Here is a 19,378-nt window from a genome sequence, read left to right as displayed (position 1 = left end):
TACTAAATGTTTTTTTTCTGCCACTAAATGTAAAATTTAGATCCCACTTCATCATAGGCATAATACTATATTAACCATATTAACGTCGTTATAGAAGTCCAGTGTTGGAAGAGTCTATATGTAAATTGACTGACTGCAGCGTAAAATTAACCGCGCACAATTTAACGGCGGTCAGTGGATTTTTTTTTTCATTTCTCTACGTCCGTAAAATTAGGCCGAATTTCCGTAGTAATTACAAACCTGTGGCGTAAATGCTTTGTTTCTATTATGGCCCTGGACTCTTGGGCAACCCCCTTAAAATAGTGCTGCGACTGCCCCTGTATACCAGTCATGGTTAGGCCTACCCACTAATTGTATCATCAGAGCATTGACCTAGGTCCACGGAGGAAGTTAGTACTGTAATATTGTATGTTCCATCAGGCTTACTTCATGGATTATTGCACTCGACAAATTCACAAGCATAATGAATATATATAAACATACCCTTTGTGTTATAAACAACTACTGAGTTTTGTCAAATATGACACGTCGATTACAGGCACAACGTAAAAACATCAATTTATGATTTTTCTTTTTTTTTCTGTGTTGGATTCCCGTAAATTGTTAAGCCGAGACAATAACAATTTTGGATTCGAATTAGGTAGGATCCACTGTATAGAATGGTTATTTATCAGTGGGCTTCAAATTAATAAATTAAACTTCTTTTGTTAGAAAAATACTAGAAAATTAATGAAAAAAGGAGGTAATATGGAATATGAAGTGAATTTACAAATTATAAAAATGTTATAAGACTACCATCACATTTTAATAATAAAAAATAGAACATAACAAAAATGTGATAATAATGAAAATAATATGAAGAAACGAGAAAAAAAATAAATAAATGACAGGGTATAGGCGGATCCATTCAAATCAAAACAAATACTACAAAATTCGGTTGGAAACATTTTTATTTATGTGTACAAAACTCCGTTGTAATAAACATCTACTTTACTAAAAACTACCACCACAGAAATGTAAAAATTACCATTCAAATGAATGTTAACCGTATTTTTAACCAGATAGTGATACAAATTAATAAAAAATTCCATATATACAACAAACAATACAAAAAGGAAAATCACACTAAAATAGGATTTTCTTCTTCCATTTAGTGAAGAGATTTGAAGATCGTAACATGTAGTTCGTAGTACACCTAACAAGATCATTTCCACTATTCAAAACTCTTATTCTAAAACCATATATTTATTTTAATGTTTAAAAGCAGTGAAAGTGAAATACCAGGGGTAATTTTTCTCCCCTGTTTAAAAGAGAATTATAGTTTTAATTGTTAACGGTACTGAAAAAGAATGTGCGTTGTTATGGATTTGTTCCTTAAATTTAAATAAATGGACTGTGTTGCAGAATTCATTCTTTGCAAACATTGGTTCAACAAGTGCTTTGCTTAGCAATGTTTCTGGCAAGTTTCAAGTTCCATTGCCGGCCCATACGCTTGTATGTCGCAAAGAAAGTCTTTGACGAGAAGAATATGTGTGGTCGGGTTCACGTAGATGGTGACAATGCATGGGTTTCCCCATGGCGGCAGATCAACACTAAGTTTCAAGATGCGCTGGTTTAGTGACGGGTTTGAGCTGCGATCTGTTTCTTTCCAGTTCTTTAGACACATCGCATGCTAAAGAAAAAATGTCATTGTTGAGAACATTGCTTTATTATTAGAAGATTTACTCAGGGATTTCCCTGATTTACGAAACGATATTGAGATACATTTAAATACTTGCTATTAAGCTTGTTTCCTACTTGGACGCAACGCAGCGACTTATACCGTGAGTTGAACAGTCACAAGCGACAGTTCGGATGATCCTTCGCGTCGTGTGTTATACTTGCAGCACGTATAGGCCCACGTTGCGTTGTTGCGCCCAAAGTGGAAGGCAAGCTTAAACACGATGTACACGACGTATAAATAGAACAAAGCAGGCCTACTCACCCCAAACCAACTAAGCATATTGAGAGGCCAACATACTTCTTGGCTGTTAATGTATGTAGACATGGAAGCTCCAAACATGGCATCAATCTCAACAGCTCGAACGTTCTTTAACGGCAAGAACTGATAATGAAAAGTGTCGCCGACCTCACACTTCACGAAATATTTATCGGGTTTTTTGGCGCCGGGTGGAAATGCCAAAACTTCCGTTCCTAAAATGATAGATAATATATACTTAATAATAAGTTGAATACTGCATTGGATGAGGTTACAACAAAAGCAGATATAATCAATCATTATTAAATTATAAAATACTATTTCGTTTTTCAAAGGAAGATGTATTACCGTACATATTCATTTATTTTTGTCATTTGTGCCTTGATGAGCAAAAAGTTCTACCAGAAGATGTAGGCCTTATACCATATTCTAGTTTTGAGAACTTTTGGACATGGAAAGAAACGATCTGTAGAGAAAATGATGGAATGGGCACAAGCATCACCATCATTCGCGTACTTTTTTCCATTTATCCCATCGACACATTCAGTTAGAAATCGACTAGCATTAGGAATTTTCTAGCAACCATAATAAATAAAAGCTTTGTAAAACACATACTCTGATGACGTGTGCTTTCGTTAGTCAGCATAATCATTCTACGGTTTGTAAGAATTATTCTGCCTTGTGTCATGGTCTTCTTTTCTGTTACAACTGGAAAGTTTGGGGTCGACAGCATCTCAAATGTTATGTAGTCATATGGCATGAACTGTCGCTTGGCCAACACTATCTCATTATGGGATAGCATGTCTGAAAGGAATGATTGATACGTGTTAAAGATGCCTTCCTCTTGTTTCAGGGTTAAGTAAAGCTAAGAGAGTTCTGCGTGTGAACATGGTATTCTTATGCATGAATAAGGAATGGTTACGTTATGTATTGTACTGGTGGATTAGTGTATGTATATGAATAAACTCTGAATGAAGTGAATATGATGGAGAACCTGGTTTCACACATCAATAATTACTTACCTGCCATAAATTGTTCATAGCTAATGTTTCCATGCAGGTCGCGCCGAAGGCACTCAACATGTTGCGATAGTTCGGCAGTAGTCCTGTACAATTGTCTAGTCAGCGTCTGGCTACTTTTGTGAACTGCTGGAATGGAGCTGACTAACTTTGAAGAGGTTGGATCGTACTGGTAAACATGGCCGCCTACGCTTGGTTGTGGTGGTTGAGATATCAATAACTTCGAAGAAATAAAAAGAATATTAAATACAGACCATGTGGAATTTGAATAAACATGTGTACAAATTTAAACAATTAAACGCGAGGTCTAAGTTCTCATATACATGTGTGATATTTTATGTTTGTCGGCACATGGTGGTAAATATCGATTTACATTATAATTTGGTTGGAAAATGAATATCTGTAAACGTGTAGGCCTACACTTTCCGAGTCTGAGAATGAAGAAAGTCCTCGACCGCTCAGCTCAAACACTAGACATAATACACAGTCGCACTGCCATTTAACCACTGGAGCCATTGAATACGGCAACTTTAAAACATGACCAATATTACCGTACTTACCGATTCATTCATGTTATCCTATCGTATTATAGACACCGTACGTGCTACAATAATGAAGGCAAAATTAACAATAAAACCGGAGGCAGGGAATTTGAACTTTTGCCAATCGTTTCCGTAGATATACTACATAAATAAGTCGCGTAAATCGCTTTACTGTTTATCGTTAGCCTGAATGCATTTTCTCAAGTGCATATATTCGCCTACATAATGTCATACATCCACCACGTGACCCACCACACCCATACATATTCATCTATAAAATGCATAACAATACGATATTTTATGTTTTCCAGCATATGGTATATCGATTTACATTATTAATTTCGTTGATTAATAGCGTTTCATTCTCGGGAATTCCCAGCATCTTTGCCATTGGAAGAGGAGACTATAATCACTTCGATAAATTAATCGGATTATCAAGGTTTATAATTCTATCAATGGGGTATAAAATCTCGGAATCTCGGATCCATACGATGGGATCCAGCTGGCTCTGGACCAAACTAATAAGTACTGTAAAATAAATTAGAACATATAACAGCCCTCCTCTGGGGACAAGAAAAGAAAAGAACGAGGTACAAATATGTTTTAACCCCTATTCAGGACACCACTGTTAATAAGGGGATTGTTGAGTCCCGAAGGCTTCCCCTAAATAGAGGTTATACTACAGATTCTTGTGTGTGAACAAGCCGGCATGTCTTATCATTGGCTTTTCGTTGGACCAAGGAAGAGTGACAGTACACTCTTTCACTCTTCCCTGATTGAACTTCCCAACGTTCAAAACGGATTTGCACAAAACAACGATATTCAAAATTTTAAAAACCCAGCATTCGCTGATTATTTTTTACTGTATGATATACTTTTTTAATAGTTACATCATTGTAAACCAAGGTAATATAACAGATTATCTTCCTAAATTAACTATTAATTAACCATGAAGAATTTTATAGAAAGTGGTCTGGACTAAGTAATTTGTCTAATATGTTAACAAAATATTTAATGGATGTAATGTAAGTTTTAAATATGTATTACAAGAAAATATTATTTAATAAAGTATCTGAAAAAGAAAAAAAAGGTACATCATCATACGAATGCGCCTCCTCGCGACAAAAAGCAGTTTCATAATTATTTATTTACTTGATACTAATGTCAACAATGTACAGTAAACTTGCACATGACTAATGCATGCAACATAAGTGCCTTTACATTTTGAATGTTTCCTGTCTCTCCTGATCTTTCACCTTCTTTTGTAGATTCTGATTGCCTGGAGAACGAGGGACACATGTCACCTTTGCGTCTAAAAGGTCAAATGGTACTAATCAAAGAATGGGATGCCTTCATATTTTTATGTACGCCGATGTAAGTCAAATTGTTTAAAACATTTAATTCATTATTAACGAATGTGTTTATGAAATAATAACAAATGTGGAACCCGTCTGCTGTTCGCCCCATGTAATGACAATACTTAGTTTCTGTGGGGTGGACAAAAAATCGCAGACTTTTTAGAAATAGAAAAACTAAAAAGATTATTAACAAAATATGTTTATGAATTAATATTAAGCAACTGTGGAACCCGTATACTCTGCTGTACGCCCCATGGAATGATAATACTTAGTTTCTGTGGGGTGGACACAAACCTGCAGACATTTTAAAAATAGAAAAAGATTTTCACGCTGGCTGCTTCTCCACCGCATCTGATAAAATCTGTTACTGTGTAATTATCTGTCACTGATAAGAACAATTTTCAACTAAATCGCGTAGCACAATAAACACTTCAAAAATTATGAAACAGGGAAATTATAGATCGATAAGTATTAGAATGTATGATGAATAGAAATGTTTTGCCCGCACCTGGCCTAATTGTAAGTGTTGTCATTTTAACAACATGCCTCTGTACTTGTTAAAATGACAATATGATAAAAATGATAAATGACAAAATGATATATAAGAATATGATTCTTTATACAAACAAAAAGAATCAAATTTGAAGATGCAAAGTGAATCTGCAGCTATAGGTCATCATTTTTACTCTTTGAACTGCAAACAAAATAAACAAAATGATGAATATGATTGATGATAGTGATCTTCTTCCTAATTACCATTATCTAAAACACCGTAATATTTTTTTGGATTTTAATTGTGAGATTAACTCACCTTTATTTCTATTTCAATAGATAATTTTGTTTCATAATAATTTGTAACCGTAATAAGTTTAAACCTGTAGCTTGTGATGACTGCAAGCTGCAGTCCTAAGAGACTTTCAGGTCATTAATACATTTACTAAAATACAAAAGATAGACCAATCAAGCACTGAAATACATGATTCACCTGGCGTGTCTATTTCGTATGTATTACTTGAAGTCAATTAGTGAACCTTGTTTTTTATAGATTAATGCAATCAAATACAAGATTAGGAAATAATTAAGTAATTAAATTGCTTGGCCTATGGAGACACTATTATCTTCATAATACGATCTACAACTAAGCGTCACATATAACACGACGGAACACAATGCCTACACTTTAAAGTTTCCTGTATGTAGGCCTATGTTATACCAAGGCAATTTAAAAAAAGGATGCTGAGCTCCGTTAGATTAAAGATTGTAGGTGTGGTTCCGACACGATCAGTTCCACGCCCCTAATCAGAAACTGGAGAATAATGTACTTGGTACTGTAAACGTAACTAGTATGAATTGCCGCAACATTCAGGTAAACAATTTTTCTAATTTACCAGCCGCCGACAAACGTACTCGCTATCAAACCATTCTTCATCTACACTTACAGGCCTACACACCATTCGCCAAAATATTTACTAGAGGAAGGATCATGTTTTATTGAACAGGTCTTACAGATTACCGTCTGCATACATCTCATAGGACTCTCTTCTCCCAGACGTGCTTTGGGGATTGCGCATGCCTAGTCCGAGTTTCCAAATACTCATTTTTTTCAGCAGTAGTTATAAGTTTCCGCGTGATACAGTTTCCTAATGCTTCCGTCCTCTTGAATATAACTGCCTAAAGGCGAGGCGCGAAAAAAACAGAAGCTCGTCACGCTTTCTGAAAATATTAACCGCGGAGCTGCTCTTTAATTATTCTTGAATAAATAAGATGATAATGTAATAATTAACTAATAACATCTGTTTTCCCAATAGATAGATTAGTACCGCTAAAGGATCATGTTGACGCGACCGGGGCGCTCGTTAATACACGGCAAGAAGCTTTGACTCCATGTTAAGCAACGTCTCCACACTCAATCATGCGAAAATTATTATAATACTTTTGTTTACATTTCGTCGTAAACAAACAGCCCTGTATCTTTAATACATATTTTTACGTCAATAAATCAATTAACTAATTGGATAGGTATGAAGGCTGATAAAGAAATAAAGAAAAAGATTAGGCCTACACAATAAACAAAAACTTATATGTCTATCATCAACTTGTCAAATTAACCTAATGTACCATGTTGTAAACAAGCCTTAGGCCATCATCACAATCATTTCTATATTTTCATCTTCCAAGGCCCCTCCAACGGTATGGAGACATAAGGGAGGCATAAATTGAGATGACATGCCGAAATTACCCTAGCATTTGCCTGAGAACATCGTAAAGAGTATGGGCCTTACGGGCACACAAGGTTAATCAACGAAATCGAATAATGGTTTTCGGGGACGGCATCATAACAGCATGATAGATGGAAATATTGATATGAAAAGAAAACATCAAATTATTATGTTATAGATACAAATCTATCGAGACGGCAACGCAATAAGACATTTAGCAATAATGTGATGGGTTGGGATCTGATCACATTATGCTGGATCAGGTGGGGGGAGGGGGGAGGGCTTCATCTTGGGATGGCACCCATAACAACATGATTAGATGGAAATATTAATACCCGCCAAAAATATCAAATATATTTTATGTATAGCTGATAGATCGGGACGGCAACGGCACAATAATGCGATTGGTTAGGATCTGATCACATTATGTTGGATCAGATGGTGGGATGGAGGCGGCATCTTGTGATGGCACCCATAACAACTTGAGTAGATGGAAAATATTACCAAAAGAAAACATCACATCATTTTATGTATAACTACAAATCTATCGGGAGGGCAACGCAAAGACACTTAGCAATAATGTGATGGGTTAGGATCTGATCACATGATGCTGGATCAGCTTGCATACGGATACAGGAAAACTCAAGAAAAATATCAAATATACATGCATTATAGATACAAATCTATCGGGACGGAAACGATACCGAAAATGTAGCCATAAGTTACGGGTTTGATCACATCGCGAATGGATCAATAAATATAGTTGGCATACGGATATAGGCAAACTCGATCATTAAATTAACTTTCCGCGATCATATTTTAAAGTACGTGCATATCTCTAAGTGCATGTTACACAAGTGCGTTAACGCAGATAACCTAACTCGTCACGAGTTCAAACTTAACTCGCTAATTTTATCCCTGTATAACTCAAGCTTAATAAATAATAATATAAAAATCATTTAATAAGTAATACTCTTTGGATCCATGTATATGTTTCTGAATGTGAAAGGCCCCCATTTTGAACGATATATTATTATTAGTTATCCGCTTGGTATACCAAGCGGATAACTCCTTGTTATTGTATGAGATCAATATTTTTTTTCTGTATTATTAGTTATCCGCATAGTAGCGGATAACTCCTTGTAATCGTCCTGTTACTTTTTTTTTTTCTTATTTCTTTCTCCCTCATTTTTGTGTCTCACGTATCTCAAAAACTTGTAAACATAACATTTCATAACTTTGTCAACATATGGGCATTTACGTGAAGTTGTGCACCTCCTATTTTTGAATGACGTCAGAGTTGCGCAACGTGACTTACGCGCGATTTTATGATTTTTAATGATTGATCATAGCTTAAAAACCAAGCGTAATTTTTTTTTTACCCTTTATGAAAATTTAAGTCATATCAAGGGCAAACTTTTAGTTAACTAAAAATGGCGTGTTTTACAAGAAGTTACGCGCGCACGCGCATTTAAAATTTTAAAATGCGCAAAATTAATTTCTAATCAACTTTTTACGCCATTCATGACATTTTGCGCATGTCAAAATTTCCCGCGCGCGCGAACAATTTTACGCGTGCAGTGCGCACGCAGCATGAAAATCATGTTTTTTTCTATTAAATTGTGATTTTCCAGCCTTTCCTAGTCATTTTTAAAAAGATTGACATCATTTCAAATTAAAATGACGTCATACGTACACGTTGATTTAGACCATTTGCATGCGTTTTAGTTGCAAAAGTTACAAAATATTGTCAAAATTATGCCTACTTTGAATCTATTATAGCTCCTCAGGATCAACCGTTACCCCCGAGTTTTTTAACTTAATATGTAAGCAGATATGATGTAGATATGAATTCATGCAGAATTTTTTCCTTACGGATGTTGTGACGTCATCGTATGGCCACACAAATGTAAAAAATAGGATTTTTGTCTCTTTCGTTATTGCTCATCACATTCAATGGAGCGCATCACGCTTATCCGTCTTCCATTTTCTCCGAGATTTTAATATTATCTAGGTCAATCAACTATCTTTCGCATGAGTTAAAAATATTTTAATTTTTATAACGTCATCATGCCTAAAAATTTAAATTACGTGGGTCATTAATTTTATCTTTACAGTAAATTTTAATCTGTTATAGCTCGTAAGAATAAAATGTGATAATCACGATTAAAACGTTTTCTGGAAGCTATTGGATTGTAGATACGAATTCATGTGAACATTTTGTCAATCAGATGTAGTGACGTCATCATATGGCCAGTTGAATAAAAAAAGTCGTATTTTCATATTTTGCGTCATAGTTCATCACATTTAAAAGAGCGCGCATCTATATTTTACGTATCCAAATTTCTTCTACACGCTAATATGTTGTTGCTGAGATAATATCCTTCCGAAATTGGTATTTTAGTGTTTCATTTTGATACCGTCGCCATGTTAAAAAATGGAATAAATGGCGGGTCCCGTAATTTCACCTATTCTACACTGTATGTAATATGTATACAGATTATACTGTTTATACTGTATATACTATATGACACAAAATTGACAGAATTCAGCACTAACAACATATCATATTCTTCAGATCAGGTCATAATGCCATAATCCTTTTCTGGGTGCAAAATTCTAACGTATGACGTGCACGTGGCGTTTGTCGTGCGGATAACTAACTCGTCAAAGTGACGAGTTTCATGTCTAGTTCTTATTTCTTTCCCGTTTTTTTGTGGCTCACGTATCTCTAAAATGTGTAAACATAATATTTCATAACTTTGACAACATGTGGGCATTTACGTGAAGTTGTGCACCTCCTATTTTGAATGACGTCAGAGTTGCGCAACGTGACTTACGCGCGATTTTATGATTTTTAGTGATTGATCATAGCTTAAAAACCAAGCATAATTTTTTTTTTACCCTTTATGAAAATTTAAGTCATATCAAGGGCAAACTTTTAGTTAACTAAAAATGGCGTGTTTTACAAGAAGTTACGCGCGCACGCGCATTTAAAATTTTAAAATGCGCAAAATTACTTTCTAATCAACTTTTTACGCCATTCATGACATTTTGCGCATGTCAAAATTTCCCGCGCGCGCGAATAATTTTACGCGTGCAGTGCGCACGCAGCATGAAAATCATGTTTTTTTCTATTAAATTGTGATTTTCCAGCCTTTCCTAGTCATTTTTAAAAAGATTGACATCATTTCAAATTAAAATGACGTCATACGTACACGTTGATTTAGACCATTTGCATGCGTTTTAGTTGCAAAAGTTACAAAATATTGTCAAAATTATGCCTATTTTGAATCTATTATAGCTCCTCAGGATCAACCGTTACCCCCGAGTTTTTTAACTTAATATGTAAGCAGATATGTTGTAGATATGAATTCATGCAGAATTTTTTCCTTACGGATGTTGTGACGTCATCGTATGGCCACACAAATGTAAAAAATAGGATTTTTGTCTCTTTCGTTATTGCTCATCACATTCAATGGAGCGCATCACGCTTATCCGTCTTCCATTTTCTCCGAGATTTTAATATTATCTAGGTCAATCAACTATCTTTCGCATGAGTTAAAAATATTTTAATTTTTATAATGTCATCATGCCTAAAAATTTAAATTACGTGGGTCATTAATTTTATCTTTACAGTAAATTTTAATCTGTTATAGCTCGTAAGAATAAAATGTGATAATCACGATTAAAACGTTTTCTGGAAGCTATTGGATTGTAGATACGAATTCATGTGAACATTTTGCCAATCAGATGTAGTGACGTCATCATATGGCCAGTTGAATAAAAAAAGTCGTATTTTCATATTTTGCATCATAGTTCATCACATTTAAAAGAGCGCGCATTTATATTTTACGTATCCAAATTTCTTCTACACGCTAATATGTTGTTGCTGAGATAATATCCTTCCGAAATTGTTATTTTAGTGTTTCATTTTGATACCGTCGCCATGTTAAAAAATGGAATAAATGGCGGGTCCCGTAATTTCACCTATTCTACACTGTATGTAATATGTATACAGATTATACTGTTTATACTGTATATACTATATGACACAAAATTGACAGAATTCAGCACTAACAACATATCATATTCTTCAGATCAGGTCATAATGCCATAATCTTTTTCTTTGTGCAAAATTCTAACGTGGCGTTTGTCGTGCGGATAACTAACTCGTCAAAGTGACGAGTTACATGTCTAGTTCTTCTTTCCTTCCTTCCTTTTTGTGAGTCGTGTTTCTCTAAAATGTGTAAACATAACATTTCATAACTTTGACAACATATGGGCATTTACGTGAAGTTGTGCACCTCCTATTTTTGAATGACGTCATAGTTGCGCAACGTGACTTACGCGCAATTTTATGAATTTCAATGATTGATCATAGATTAAAAACCAAAAGTCATTTAGTATTGACACTTTGACAAAATTTAAGTCATATCAGGGGCAAACTTTCTACGGATTAAAAATGGCATGTTTCACAAGAAGTTACGCGCGCATGCGCATTTAAAATTTCAAAATGCGCAAAATTAATTTCTAATCAACTTTTTACGCGTTTCTTGTCATTTTGAGCATGTCAAAAATTCCCACAGGCGCGCAATTTTTTACGCGCGCGGTGCGCACGTAGCGTTAAAAACATATTTTTTTCTCTTGAATTATATTTTTCAAGCCTTTCCTAGTAATTTTGAAAACAATTTAGACCTTTTCCAGTTTAAATAACGCCATACGAACACGTTGAATTAGACAATTCGTGCGCGTTTTTTATGAAAAAGCTTAAAAAATCATCAAAATTATGTCTTTTTTTAAACAGTCATAGTTTCTAAAGTAAACCGTTAATCGTTTATTTTTATTACAAAATCTAGGAGTTGATGAGTTGTAGATATCGGATCATGCATCAATAAGGCTAAAAAAACATTGTGACGTCATCGTATGGCCACACGAATGTAAAATATAGGATTTTTGTCTCTTTCGTTATTGCTCATCACATTCAATGGAGCGCATCACGCTTATCTGTATTCCTTTTTCTCCTACATTTATATATTGTGTAGGTCAATCAACTTTCTTTAGCATGAGATAAAAATATTTTAATTTTTATGACGTCATCATGCCTAAAAATTTTAATTACGTGGGTCATTAATTTCATCTTTACAGTAAATTTTAATCTGTAATAGCTCGTAAGAATAAAATGTGATAATCACGATTAAAACGTTTTCTGGAAGCTATTGGATTGTAGATACGAATTCATGTAAACATTTTGCCAATCGGATGTTGTGACGTCATCATATGGCCAGTTGAATAAAAAAAGTCGTATTTTCATATTTTGCGTAATAGTTCATCACATTTAAAAGGGTGCGCATCTATATTTTACGTATTCAAATTTCTTCTACACGTTAATATGTTGTTCCTGAGATAATTTCCTTCTGAAATTGCTATCTAAGTGTTTCATTTTGATACCGTCGCCATGTTAAAAATTGGAATAAATGGCGGGTCCTGTAATTTCACCTATTCTACACTGTATGTAATATGTATACAGCTTATACTGTTTGCATGTATATACTATATGACACAAAATTGACAGAATTCAGCACTAACAGCATATCATATTCTTCAGTTCTTGTCATAATGCCATAATCTTTATCTGTGTGCAATATTCCAACGTATGACGTGCACGTGGCGTTTGTCGTGGTGCGGATAACTAACTCGTCAAAGTGACGAGTTTCATGTCTAGTATAAATTTTACCTTAGTGTTTTTTTTAATGTATATTTTATTATCAACCTGTAATTGGTGCCTTGCACTGTTGGTTGTAAGATTATAACGAATGAGCAGCAGGGGAGTTTATAAACTTTAAGTAATATAGAAAATTATTAAAAATAAATAATAAATACTAATCTGAGGTCATCATCTGTCATATAGTTAAATTTTTTTTCGCAAAACTTAAACATCTTTTCCCCAGATATTTTTTGTATTTAAGACAGGACCACAATGCAAAACAGGGTTTCTTTTACCTGATTGTGTAATCCTGTATAAAGATGTTGCTAAATAAATAAATATAAAATAAATAAACATATCATAACCCATGCTATTGATGACATTTATTGTAAGTATAAGGAAGAGAAAGCTGTAATTATTAAATGTAATTTAAAAATAATCCGCCAGCACAATATTTGAACTCATTTTTTTAATAAATCGTCCACGTATAAAGTAAACTTTATTACGAAAGATGATTACGTTATACGGTTACAGATAACCATAATAATATTATTACGCGCGTTACGAGGTAATACTATCGGCATATACATTATTAAATGTCAGACGAGTTGGGTATTTAATACTCTGCACATCCAGTAACCGAATTTAAGCTTTATACAAAAAAAGATAAATCGTAATTATGAGCTACAGTCGGATTAAAAAATACATACAAGTATGGTAAAGGTTTTTATTATAGGCCTACGCAATATCTCGGATATTATATTAACGAATTCCATTTGTATGGGCATTGTGTGCAGATTGTTTACAGCTTTTTTACATCTAAAGTAAATTAATTGTATTATTATGTTTTTCAAATTGATATTATTTAAGAAAAAAAACCAGAATAAATAAATAAATAATTAAGAATAGCGTGTCTCCATCAATAATGTAAGAACACGTATTTTACAGGTAAAATTCAGTCGAATTAATTAATAATTGATATTTTAACATATTTTATTCAAATCAAAGTTATTAAATATACATAAAAACATAACCTAATGCCTCTATTTTAGATACACTTCAAATAAGCTGTAACTGTAAGGCCCTACTAGCTGTCAAGATCCTCTCCTGAAATAAATTATTTGATAAGCATGGGGCCTATATACAATTCAACAACGTGTACATGTATGGCTGAATTACGAATTTATTCCAACTATTTTTTGTCTTACCAAAATAAATATTTAAGACGATATGCTATCTCTTAGCCGATGGTAACATGTCTGTACTTACAACCAATAAAACACATGCCGTCTTCTTTTCACATTTCATTAATATTAAATTCCCTACACATCTGATATGAAACGAACACTTCTTCGGAATTATTACATAGGCGACTTCAAGTTGGTCGCTCCAGCCTAAATTCGTTATACATGTTGTCAATCTTATTGGTATTTCGATCAATGTTAATTGATAGTTTGCGCGCCATAGAAGAGAGTACAATTCCTGCGTAATCGCCAATGTAACAACATTCGTCGTGATAAACTGCAGTCTTTTTAAGACACATCAGCCTATAACTTTTAGAGTTGAAAATTATTTAACAGACAATATATCAAAAACGTAATTTTAATGGGTGTCCGTTTTAATCGCGTTGCCGAAACGTTCATGTAGTGTTGATTTTCTAAGCTATAGCCTATATATAGCATTAAATTTGAATTTTAAATTCAGTTTTTTAATTAAAATTATTCGAAATTAATTCGAAGAGCTACGCTTTTTGCCATAGCAGACATTTCAGAGGCCCGAAAGGACAATTTTCGTATATTTTACCACCTTCTTCGTGACTTCAGGCAATATACGTGTAGTATCTAAGTCGACATCCTGTACTGTATCGATCGTCTCTACTGTGGTGATTGATATGAGCTGGGTCGGCTATAGGGTATAGGCGTGCCATACCTGGATTCTATATATTATTATACATACATTATAGAAGGCTGACTCAAACATGGGATCAGAAACGTGTTTTAGTCAGAAACCAGTCAACCAGTTTGGAATTTATTGATTAGACTACGCGCCAGGCATTACCGTATCAATAATTAGTAACCAAATAAATTTATTAAGTAAACCCTGGACCTTTAAAATAGTTTCATGAGTAAACGGTTTTCAATTTCAACGATAAAAGCAGTTTGGTATATCAATATATCTTCCTTCACATCGAGTGTATCAGAACAGTATATCATGAAAATCTTCACTCAGCTTTATCTATAGATAGATGCATACGAGATATATGGAAATAGTAACACGATTTGTTTTAGAATCAGTATATTATAACAAATGCCTAAAAGGCACTATACGCAATTTCGGCTAATTTACACACGTCACTCAAAATAGATGGAGTCAAGTTGGATGGATGGATTACCGTAGGCCTAATATAACGTATTTAATCACTTGGTTCCCAGAGGACGCAAGCGCAACGCAGCCGAGTTGACCAATCACAAGCGATGGATTATTCGAACTGTCGCTTGTCATTGGTAAACTCTCGTTCGCGCGCTGCATCTCGTCCTTATGTTGCGCCCAACCAAGCTTAAGGGCGACAAGAAAATCTTTAAATGTTTTTTCTTTATTAACGACGTAGCAACAGAAAATCCCACGTTTTATACAATTAATTTATGATTTGTCTAAGATTATATGTCATGTTTTACGATTGTAACGGCGAGAAGGCACTAAACGTATCGCGTATCTTAAGGATACTGTATTTTATATACATTTTATGATTAGTTGTGCAAAAGGCTACCTAATGTTGATGATCTTAATATCTCTATCGTAAATTGCTATTAGCATTTTGTGCCAAAATCTAGGACGACGTTACGTCACATTCCTGCTTTCATTTCGTTGATTAATTTTAGCATCTCATCAGTTCGTTCTAGGCTGCTAATGTTACCAATTTCGGTATAATGAACTCGGTAGCTCTGAACAATCAAGAAAACCTCACTAACATTAACATGGTGCTTTAAAGCTCTGTCTACACTATCAAACTTTATGTGACAAAAAAATGTGATGTGCCCATGAGCACGATGATGTCATATCAGTAGGCCTACCATATTTGGGTATATCACTATCATATTTAGGCACATCACACTTTTTTTGTCAAACAAGTTTGATAGTGTAGACAGAGCTATATGTCTGTAAAGTAGTATAAATGAAGATCCTTATTGTCGTGTCTTTAACAAATGTATGTTTAAAAACATTTATTTCTTTCAGTATGGTGGAAATTTCAGATTTGAACCGGTTAGGTTTGTACATCAATGACCTTAGCATACACGACTCCAGCAGAGACTTAGTTTTAGCAGGCTCACAACAGTCTGCGGAACTAAAGTTAGCCCTAGACCAGGTAATGTTATCAGAATAGATTTTGAAAATAATGTGGAGGTTATAATGTTGTACTTTTTATCAAATGAGGCCTTATATTACAAATGCCCATTATAACAATTTCGTATGATAACGGTTAGTCTAGTGGATGATGCAGGATTTTGGAAGCAGGGCTTATAGGTATTGTAAATGTAAAATGTTCTATCATTTTTGTTATGGATTTTCTCACCCCACATCTCCCTGGATCAGCCTATATTATATACAATGGCTTTGGCTAGAGTGTAGTGTAGTAGTGAAAGAAAACAAACATAGCAATACAAATTGAGTACAAAATATTAGACATAAAGTTTATCTTTACCTTCATACCTTCAACAGGAGCAAATTAAAAGTTCCGAACTTGAAAGGAGCATGCGCCAACTGGACATAGAGATGAAGAAAACAGATTCCCTTCTGTACCAGATGATCCCGAAGACAGTGGCAGACAAGCTCAGAAGTGGAGTTCCTTCAACTAACACGTGTGAGATCTTCCACGAAGTCACCATTCTGTTTAGCGACGTCGTCGGGTTCACTAGGATCTGTTCTAAAATAACTCCAATGGCGGTGGTGTCAATGCTGAATGATATGTATACAACGTTTGATCACCTTAGTGAGAGTAACAACGTTTATAAGGTTGGTCTACCATTCATTCGAGTTAAGCTCTGTCTACATTATAACTTAGTTGACAAAAAAGTGTTTTATGCCCAATTATGGTAGTGATATGACATCATCATGTTCTTTTTTCACATAAAGTTTGATAGTGTAGACGACACAGGGCTTTAGACGCGCTCTAGAGCGCCGCGGCTCATTCCGACAGCCATACGAGAGATTATGTGTATTTGATAATATCTCTATCGTAAATTGCTATTAATATTGTGTGCCAAAATCTAGGATGACGTTACGTCACGTTCCTTCTTTCATTTCGTTGATTCATTTTAGCATCTTATTAGTTTGTTCTAGGCTGCTAATGTGTGAGAGATTATGGTAGTGTTGTGCATTTGTATGTTTTGTGTGTGTGTTTTTAAACATATTTTAAATGTCTGCCTGCCTCAGAGAGTCTACTTCCTTGGATAATAAACTAGTTTGTATTGAATTTTATAATAACCTTGTCAGGGAGCTTAGTACAGATTAAACCCCCGTCATCCTCGGAGCGACTGATTTTATTTTCGTATCGCATGCGTCTATTATATATATCGTGCTTTGCAATGTAAACTCAGTTCATATTTGTCCACCAACAAACAATGTTTAACAAATAAGAATTTATTTAATTTTTTTGTAACGCAATTTGTGTAGGTCGAAACGATTGGTGACGCGTACATGGTTGTCTCTGGCGCACCGACGCCAACTCGTTACCACGCTCAACTGGTAGCAGAGATGGCATTGGCAATGCAGAGCAGTATGCACAAGCTACTCGATCCATCTGACGGCGGAAATATGAAAATACGAATTGGTAGGTAATTACAATAATTACATTTAACCGTAGACTTACACAACCGTTTAATTGGAATACCTAATTTTCTCCACCTCATTAGTAAACGCAAATGTGCCATGAAATCATGAAATTAAATCATGAAAACGCGTTTTGCGTTTTATTGTTAATGACCGGTGACAAGATATACCATATAAAGCAGGTATACAAATAGTTGGTTCGGTAACAGGCAAATTCTGTAATATAATGTCACATATGTATCACATGTGTTACCTGTAACATGTCATACGCCTAACGTAATACAGGTGTCATGTGCGACAATACGTGACAATAAAAAAATTGACACTGGGGGACAATATAGGCCTAACAGTACAAAAACTCGACAGGTAGCCTACAATTGGCGGTTTGGATTCGATCCAACCCCCCTCCCCTCTTCCTGGGATTTCACTAACCTAATTGCACGATAAGCAAATTTATATTTAAAACGTTGTGTATAACATTATTTATCTACCTGTCCTACGGTATAACGTTACTTAACCAATCAATAAAATATGTGTCAACTGCACGTATCCAACATATCACAATTCACCTGCAATGACAGGAACTAATATAAACACGTACTTTCGAATATTTTAATTGTTTAATATCCAGACAAACATTCTTAGATTTCTAGCCAGCTTCATCGCTTTTAAGATAGTACGACGCCTTGAATAACGATTATGAAATAAAATAAGTATTTTGAGACATTTATATACGGATCTTCAATAATTATATGGAATTTGAATTGTTTATTTGGATATTTGATTCAAATTGTCCAATTTGAGGATTTCAAAAATCGATCAAAATGCCGTATAAAATTTACAATTACAGCAGTTTAAAGCATTTTAATTGTTAATGCATCATACTCTACACAGTGTAGTATCGTTATGTTAGGCACAATCGTTGTTTAAAAACAAGGTCTAAAGCTCTGTCTGCCAAACTAGTTTGACAAAAAAAGTGTGATGCGCCTAAATATGGTAGTGATATGACATCATCATGTCCATATATAGGCACATCCATCATCATATCATCATAATCGACCGCAGTCGACCATCTTCATCAATCAGACATCAGCATAGCTAGATTTCCAAGCTTTGTGGTCCTTCATTACATTTTTTTTGTCACATAAAATTTGATAGAGCAGACGATACACTATGTAGAGTCTAGTACGGTATGATGTAATGATTAAAGACAATGATAACGATGATTACAAAGGTACAAAGTAAAAACAATTCTTATTTAGGCCAGGCGTAATTGTCATATTATAATGATTTCAGGAATCCATACTGGTACTGTTGTAGCTGGAGTTGTTGGTATGAAGATGCCGCGTTACTGTCTGTTTGGTGACGCGGTAAACACAGCGTCTCGAATGGAGTCAACGGGAGAATCGTGCAAAATACACATAAGTGAGGTGACGAGAGGATTTCTACGAGGATGGCCGTACGTGTGTGAAGAACGTGGATTGACGAATATTAAGGTAATGACGGAACACACGGATTACGACCGACAACAGACCGATTGCGTTTTCACGAGGAGTCACTCGACTTCGCAGTTGAGTCATTCTGCGCATTAAGCCGAGTAGTGGTGCGTCGTTGAACCAGCGGCGGAATGACGACGCGTCGTGTACGAAGAGTGGGTTTTAAAATACTGTAAATATACATAAATGTTACGAAGGCGATGATTGCGGCCTGCGTGTCGGAAAACATGGA

The 19,378-nt window shown here is 34.8% G+C and overlaps 2 protein-coding genes across 3 annotated transcripts in view; one reads left to right on the top strand and one right to left on the bottom strand.

The window, feature by feature from the left end:
• Window positions 1-19,378, top strand: part of LOC144847829 (soluble guanylate cyclase 88E-like) — a 43,129-nt gene that overhangs the window by 20,037 nt on the left and 3,714 nt on the right. Inside the window, exons 5-9 of the mRNA XM_078704363.1 lie at window positions 4,808-4,913; window positions 16,058-16,187; window positions 16,541-16,834; window positions 17,495-17,651; window positions 18,947-19,146. Of these exons, the coding sequence (XP_078560489.1) occupies window positions 4,808-4,913; window positions 16,058-16,187; window positions 16,541-16,834; window positions 17,495-17,651; window positions 18,947-19,146 (887 nt within the window). The remainder of the gene's footprint in view (window positions 1-4,807; window positions 4,914-16,057; window positions 16,188-16,540; window positions 16,835-17,494; window positions 17,652-18,946; window positions 19,147-19,378) is intronic.
• On the bottom strand, window positions 902-16,544 carry LOC144847834 (uncharacterized). Of its 2 annotated transcripts, none has more exons than XM_078704373.1 (5): window positions 16,524-16,544; window positions 3,001-3,217; window positions 2,594-2,782; window positions 1,985-2,193; window positions 902-1,672 (listed from the first exon to the last, which is right to left on the bottom strand). In XM_078704373.1, the coding sequence occupies exons 1-5, from the start codon at window positions 16,527-16,529 to the stop codon at window positions 1,445-1,447; spliced, it is 849 nt and encodes a 282-aa protein (XP_078560499.1). In that variant the 5' UTR covers window positions 16,530-16,544; the 3' UTR covers window positions 902-1,444. The 2 variants fall into 2 exon arrangements, with proteins under 2 accessions (XP_078560499.1, XP_078560498.1); XM_078704372.1 differs by lacking the exon at window positions 16,524-16,544 and adding an exon at window positions 3,558-3,715.

The sequence above is a fragment of the Antedon bifida genome, chromosome 7 (genome assembly GCF_963402885.1).
Source record: "Antedon bifida chromosome 7, ecAntBifi1.1, whole genome shotgun sequence".
In the NCBI taxonomy this organism is placed as follows: domain Eukaryota; kingdom Metazoa; phylum Echinodermata; class Crinoidea; order Comatulida; family Antedonidae; genus Antedon; species Antedon bifida.
This window is presented reverse-complemented; position numbering and strand designations above follow the sequence as displayed.

Bases quoted from the DNA above. Each gene is read 5' to 3' on its own strand.
- LOC144847834 (XM_078704372.1), bottom strand. The intron at 2,783-3,000 runs GTAAGTAATTAT...CATTCCTTTCAG, and splicing joins CTATGAACAATTTATGGCAG to ACATGCTATCCCATAATGAG. The intron at 2,194-2,593 runs GTATGTGTTTTA...CTATCATTTTAG, and splicing joins CGAAAGCACACGTCATCAGA to GAACGGAAGTTTTGGCATTT.